This window comes from Triturus cristatus, chromosome 9, assembly GCF_964204655.1.
Source record: "Triturus cristatus chromosome 9, aTriCri1.1, whole genome shotgun sequence".
Lineage (NCBI taxonomy): Eukaryota > Metazoa > Chordata > Amphibia > Caudata > Salamandridae > Triturus > Triturus cristatus.
Genome location: NC_140592.1, coordinates 76424784 through 76432307, shown reverse-complemented (window position 1 = coordinate 76432307; position 7524 = coordinate 76424784). Strand labels below are relative to the sequence as shown.

Sequence of the window (7524 nt, the reverse complement as noted above, 5' to 3'; positions counted from 1 at the left end):
AAAATGAAGAATAAACAGATCGGAGAACTCTCCTCCCTAAGTTTTGTGCTTCTTACATTCAAAACTGTTTAAGACACGCAACCTCTTTCTGATGGTCCAACATTTACTATTATACTCAATTATTTATTGTTTTTATAAAGCGCAGCATATACCCAGAAGGTACGTTGGAGCCTCAACTTCGCTCTTACATTAAGACTCAAACAAGTGTAGCATCCCTAGCTAGTTCATCAGGCTGGGAAAACCCACCCCAGGTTTTCAATGATTTTGTGAATTTCAGATTTGGTTCACAATGAACAAAAACAGGAAGAGTAAAGGAAGAAAATTCCATTCAGTGGCAGAAGCTACATAAAAGGACCTGCCTCCAATCGCTAAATGTTCACTTTAGGAAGCTGGCTTTCTATATAGTGCACCAAAATGAGGTACACTGTGCAAAGAGTCCAGGCAAACCCCAAAGGCACAAATTACACCCCAAATGCTCTCTTTTGTGGGAGTGTGGGTGAGCAGTAAGGCATTTCAGAAGGTAGCGCTAAGCATTTATTGCATACACAAAGGCAGTCAATGAGAAACTCAATAAAGAAATCAACACCAATTTATAAAAAAAAAGAACATACTTTTATATGGATTTAGATACCAAGATCATCGGAATCCAGTAAGCACTTTGAGTTATAGTTTTTAAAAATGGACACTGCAATTTCGGGATCGGTAATGTTATCCTATTGAGAAAAACCATGTATTGCATTCAGCATTTAGCAGCGACTCACAGGCCTGTTTTTCAAGACTTAAGGTGAGCATGGGTAAGGTACAAGGCCACACAAACAGGTCACCTCGTGAGTCTCTGGGGTGTTGGGCATCCCATTCACTTCAGTGAGAGAACAGTCTGGTCACAGAGGCTGCAAGCAGGGATTGGGGCACCAGTCCGGGAGAACCCACAGGGGGGCTCGATCCTTGAGATCCTCGGCCACGCAGGGACACCCTCGATGCCCTTTTCCTCAGGCTGTGAGGCGTGGGTGCAGCGGATCCGGTGCTGGAGTCTCGTGGTTGGAGGGGCCAGCAGAAAGAGGGCGCATGCGGCAAATGGAAGTCAAGTCTGGGGAAACCAACGGGTGGGTTTAGCTTCTGTGCGTCTGGGGACACTGTTGGCACAGTTACCTCCCTTGGACTCGGGCTCTGGAGCACAGGTGCATAGGTGCTTTGAGGCATTGGGTGGTAGAGGTCGCAGACTCACTTTGTCTTTGGTTTCTGCAGAGGGAGGCACACAGAACAGCTGGGCCACTCTCACTGTCCCCAATGCCCCTCAATGTGCAGGCCAGTCTTCCTGTGCGTTTGTGTCCGGACTGTACACAACAAGCCTTGGCTGCTGCGAGGGGTCGGTACCACAGCTGTTGGAGTTGTGTGGCTTCAGTCGGTAGTGGCGTCCCCACACTTGGAGGGAGGAGGGATCTGACCTGTAGGAGTACTGCTACTTCTTCCTGGGTGGCTGCTGCATTGGTAGCCTCCCTAGGCAGCAGGTCGTGTACCGGGTCTTGCTTCTTTGGCATCTGTGGCTGCAGGGGAGTTTCTCTTCTACTCAGAGAGTTTCTCTGGCAATTTCCCAAAGCACTGGCAGCTCTAAGGATTTCTTGAGGTCTGCATAGCGGAAGGACGAGTCAGTTGCTCCAAGAGGGTTGGCTGCAGCAGGCAGGCTGGCAGGGTTGGCACCAAGTCAGTCGCACTCCACTGTTCTTGGGTCAGCAATCCTTCTTAGTCCACTTCTTTGGTAATGGTGAAATCTGAAATCCTGAAATCAGGGGATTCACTAAATAATCAATTAAGGGGCAGGAGGGGTAGTAGCCAATGGGCTACTTACCTATGGGGTCACAACACCCCCTAGATGACCACTTCCTTTGGGGAGCAGGTATCACACTGTCCCAGAATTCCTAATTCCACCACACACAATATGGTACAATTTCTAAAGTCGTGCTCACGTCAGACTTGGTCACCTTTGAGGTGTGTCCAACCTGGCAGTGCAACACGCCTCCTGCATAGCTAATTTTCCCGCCTGCCCTGGCGCCAATTGGGGGGGGGGGGGGGTGGGCATCCGCGGGAAGGCAGATTCACATTTCCTTGAGGAAAATATGTAAGAGGAGGTGTGACAACTTTGAAAGTCCTTTTGCTGAGAAATGTTTTTAACCAACCTACGACAGTATCCTTCACACAGAGTGCATCCTGTTGAGATGACAAAATCGGAGTTAATAATGTTAAAGCCTGCAGACAGGTCACACAGAATTAAGGCTGATGGAAGTTAAGCTGAGAAATTAATTTGTAAAAAACAGCCACTATGATTGACTCAGGGTCACGAGCTGACCAAAATTGGATGGAGAAATTAAATATTTACATGTTAATTTATTTGATTGAAAACGGCTTTCTCCAATAACTTGACCATGTAATAGAGTTGCAAAATTAGAAAGATGTTAGACAGACCATATTAACAGACTTTTTTTTTTTCTTTTTTCAAATGATGGGTTGAGACGGGCCTATTTGAATTCAGATGGAAACACCCAAATCTAAAAGTTAAATTAATCATAGGACAGGCCTTAAAGTCTTCAAGCGTGGGAAGACTTTTGTGGAATTTTGTGGGTTGTGGTGGAAAATGTTCACGGAGGAGATGGCCATTGTAGATATTTTATCGTTAAAAAAAAAAAAGAAAATCTAAAATTTGATTATATATATATATATTTTTTTTTTGGGTGGGGGTCGAATTCTCAACTCCTTGACAGTGAAGAAAAAGTCCATCATCACATTATGGTAATTTAATCTGGTGAAATTAAGAACCTGAAACTATGCGACAATATTTTCAACATTAAGGATAAAAACTGTTTTGATGGCAAGAAGTTATGCGTGAGGAAATTACAAGAATGAGCCGACCATGCGCCATTATTGCAATGACAAACAAGTACATCTGTGAATCAATAAAGAGAACCACACTGATGCAAAAGAGCGTGCAACAAGATTACCCATTTAAGAAAACATTAAATCAGAACAAACATTAGCCTCCTTCATCACTCGCCTATTACCTTATTCTGATTCCGGCTCCCAACTTTTATAAATATATTACCAGAAGATAATCACCAATTACATTTTGGAGGGGTAATGGTGTCAGAACAATCTAGAGAGTTGGACGACCTAACCAGTGCAAAAAGCACAGAATAACGAAGTAATACTATTAAAACATTTGCTGCTGCATTATACTGCATAATTTACCTTTTCTTGCCGCATCATTTATTCAACCCTACCACATGATTTGGCTCTCTTGCCACATAATTGTGGTCCTGGTATTGACCCTTTCAACTTACTTGTTATTTACCCTTCCTAATGAACGTTGCGGCGAAATGTTTTCCATTTGTTATATTGATGTTTCAACTTCTACATAGACCAATTATAATAAACTTGATATTAAAAGGTTAGAAATGTAGTTTATACGTGGGGAAGTTTTCCTCAGTGGAAGAATAACTGACACGAGTTTAGAAATGATACAACTTAGTTGCAAACTTAACATTGTTTTCTGTGGTCTATTGTGTTCCTGGTGAGAAGACGAGGAGTGATCCAGTTCTCAGAGCATTGGAAGAGGATTGGCCGACTGAAGAATAGAAGACTGCTGAAAGCAACATTTGAAACTATGTGTTGTTTACATAAGTGTGGTTTCCGTAGAGTAGACAGAGCCTGAGAACCAGACCACGCCACGCCACACCAGGCTAGGCTTACCTCACTTACACATGCTCGAGACTCTACTGAGCCTCTAGAATCTCTCTCTATATGAGAAGTTCTGCTTTTATTGATTATTGAGCAGACTTTAATGCTGGAGCTTTATGCTTTATTCTCATTCTCTCTTGAACTAGAACTCTATATGGGTTCCAACGACAACTTTTCCATGTCAAATCTTAGAATAGGGATTCTTTCCTTTATGGAACGTGCTTAACTCACTTTTAATGATTACTTATGGATTCGTGATTTTCTAATGAGATTCTAACAATTGAGATTGATGAACTTTACTTGTAACTCAATAAAGATGATTTACTAAAAGATTTGATTAATAAAACCCTTCAACTCATAACAAAATCTCATTATTAACTAAAAATAGATTAACATTGAAGTTTTAATATTGATTTGATATTCAGCTCCTGGTTAATCTCAGCTAATGTCAAAGGTCAACTGGCCTATTCAGTGGGGATTTTCTCCTGGGTGAACGGTAAATCCTTCTCATGATAAACTGACATTAACTGAGATCCCAAAATACCTGAATCTTATGTTTAGAGCTCAGTGGGAGTGTGCCGTAGGGGAGGGCAGCGGTGGAGAAGGTTAGAATGCCGTAAAGAAATACAATTAGTGGAACAAGACAAAAAATAGGATAAACATGCATGGTAACTTGGAAAAGGATGCTAGTGAATAATATGATATGGTGGTTTTGGCACTCTAGGAAAAAAGACTGGAAGCGGACTGAAACATTACAATGGTTCAACGACCAATGCATTACAGACTTTATAGCTCTGAAGCTAGATAGCATTTGAGCAGGCCAGACCACAGGCCAGAGAAGGAACCAATATGAAAATTTCCCACCCCAACTTATTTTTATATTTGATACAACCAAAGCACCTCCCTGGTTAATTTCAAGCCTAGCTATGTAGCGTACTGTATAATATGTTATGTGTGGCTCTCAGAGAGCCTCTATTGTTCATTTCAATTTCTGAAAGTCATAACTCCATGGTATGACATCACATATGTTGATAACAAAACTGGTTACCCACTGTTGTGATGTCATAAGGCCTTCCAGGCCAGGTGACAGGGCTCTCTGAGAGCCGGTCAGTGCAGCCCTGCTTGTCTGCTTTGGTTGAAAGCAGAAAGCACAGCTGCAGGAGGAGGAATGAAGGCAGGTAAGCTGGTGGGGGTTGATTTAGGATAGCAGGTATAATATTAACTTTTCATATTTGCGTCAGAGAGTAGCGAGTTCTCCCATTATCCTCTGCCCCTGGCAGCAGTTGAAGGCAGTGGCACATGATATTGGGGGCCATACTTAAAGCAAAATTATAGAGGGGTAAGGGTGAATTATGGGAGGGGGGTTCGCCACGGCGTTATGAATGACATCAGACAGTTTGGGTTCTCGCATTCTCTAGTTTTTGTCACTGGGAATCCCTCTGTGAAAAACATCCCCGTAACTCACTGTTACCCATCTATATTTCTATACGTTATATATGGCTCTCATAGAGAGCCTCTATCGTTTGTTACAGGTCTCCATCTTATAACCTACAGCTATGACATAGAACAGTTGATAATAAAACTGGTTACCCGCTGTTGTGATGCTGTAAAGGCCTTCCACGATAGGCTGACAGGCCTCCCCGAGAGCCTGTCAGTGCAGCTCTACTTGTCTGCTTTGACTTACAGTAGATCGCACAGCTGCGGCAGAAGGAAGGAAGGCAGGGAAGGTGGGGGGAGGGGGTTGGTAAAGGATGGCAGGTAAATATTTAACATTTTATTTGTACTATCAGGACAGGGATACAGATTTAAGGCCAGGATATGTATGGCTTCCCCATCACGCCGCTGCCACTGCGAAAGGAGGCAGATGATTTTGGGGGCAATACATAAGATAAAATTGTAGTTGGGTAAAAGTGGAACTACAGGATTTTTTTACTTTGGGGTTCTGAGAGACAGACAATTTGAGCTTTGCTCCTGTTGTCTATTTGTTGTCACTCAGAACTACTCTATATATTATGTACATATAGTAATGTGAAAGATGCTTTATTCTTCTATGCCAAGAGTGCAATTGGTCCTGTTAACCCTTTCCGCGCTCATGACGGAACCACTCCGTCATGAGCCACGGGTGCGCTGTGCTCATGACGGAGTGGTTCCGTCATGCTGCGGCCGTTGGCGGCCGCTCTTCCCACGCGGGGCTAATTCCCCGCCTGTGCGGGCGATTAGCGCAGTGGGCGGAGACGTGACGGAACCACTCCGCCATGAGCACAGCTCACCCGTGGCTCGTGACGGAGTGGTTCCGTCACGAGCACAGCGCCACCGCAACTGCCCCCAAACCCCCCCCAGCGCCGCGGCGGAATTCCTGCCGCGGCGAAGGGGTTAAGAGGTTACAAACTTTTTAGCAACCGTCTTTCAAATGTTGTAGAGGTGCAAATGCTGCCCCTAAAAGGTTTTAAGCATTATTGAAACACAGGCATTGGCTGTTGCTGTCATTCATAACATCACTCCTTATTCTGAACCTTCAGAATCAGTATTTCCATATAGGGAGGTGATAACACATTCATCCTGCAGGAACTGGTTGTGAATGCAACAGTAACCGACCGAGGACATCCCACTACAAGGTAAAGCAGACATGCAACTGCAAGCAGCTGGTTACCTGTAGCACACCTGCTCCAAATCCAGTAGATATCCAATTCAATCTAAACAAAACCAACCTAGCGTGCATATGCTCCATCCAACAGAATGGCAATTCATACGTATCTAAACAAAAGTATCCCCAAAGCCAGATAGTAATGCTAAAATATTACAATATTTTACTTTTGTTTTGTTAAAAAATTGTGTAATTAAAAATGTTTTAAAAAGACTACCACCAATGCTCAAAAAATAGAAGCAACAATAAAGTCCTTTTAAATAATAATTTAGTTATGCGACAGCCTGAAGTTGCATCTGCCAGAAGAAACTCACATGTTTGGGGGGGTGACAAACATACGAAAGCTACTGAACAAGTCTTTCACAAGGGCTGGGGCAGGTCTTTGAGAAACATTCTTCAGGATTCCTCAAGCTTATTTCCTTGTGAAGGCACCACAAGCTCAGGGTCATTTTAAATGAGGAACTCTCAAGTCACGCGTCGGTAGAAAGAAAGCAGGTCATCTAGTTTGGAGGTTGTGGGATTCGGTGCAGATTGTGTAAAGCTCTGGGTATTCTGTGCTGGTTGATAGGGCTGTCCCGAGGGTCCCCCTGGATTCCCAGGGTGTTTCCAGCCACGGCTCTGGAAGCTGCCAGTTTTCCTCTGATTGGTGGTGTAACTCGAAGGTGGCGCAAACTCTTCATCCCGTTCATCCCTGGGATCAGGACGGGACTTGGACCATTTGCTAAAAGTAAGTTCTAGAAAATAAATAAAAATGTGCATTAACAATACTGCATCCAGAGACATTTTCTTGGATTAAAAGATTGATGTAAAAACAATTCACAAAAACGAAAGCACAAAATAGGAACTGATAATCAGTTATGCTTGTAGAACATAAAAGGTGGCCATCAAACAGGGCTTGATTTTTATTAATCAATCGGTGTCACTAAGTATGTTACACAGCCTCACCTTCAGACGAAGTCCGAGCAATAGGTCAGACCCAGCTCATAGGCTTCAAGCCAGGCATTCCTAAGGAAGTCTTGAAATCTCTTTTCTCCAGGTGACAAGGGTTTATGCAGAAGTAATCTGAGGAGGGTGTGAAGGAAGGTGGGCAAAGTCTACTATCAGCTGTCCACTAGGTGATTGCCAAAGATGCTCTTTTTTTAATTTTTTTT

General features: G+C 43.4%; 1 protein-coding gene across 1 annotated transcript in view; it reads right to left on the bottom strand.

Moving 5' to 3' along the window:
* Positions 1-6513: 6513 nt before the first annotated feature.
* The window catches only part of CCDC174 (coiled-coil domain containing 174), a 51396-nt gene continuing 50385 nt past the window's right edge, over positions 6514-7524 (bottom strand). Inside the window, exon 11 of the mRNA XM_085624448.1 lies at positions 6514-7107. Within this exon, the coding sequence (XP_085480574.1) occupies positions 6839-7107 (269 nt within the window). The 3' untranslated portion in view covers positions 6514-6838. The remainder of the gene's footprint in view (positions 7108-7524) is intronic.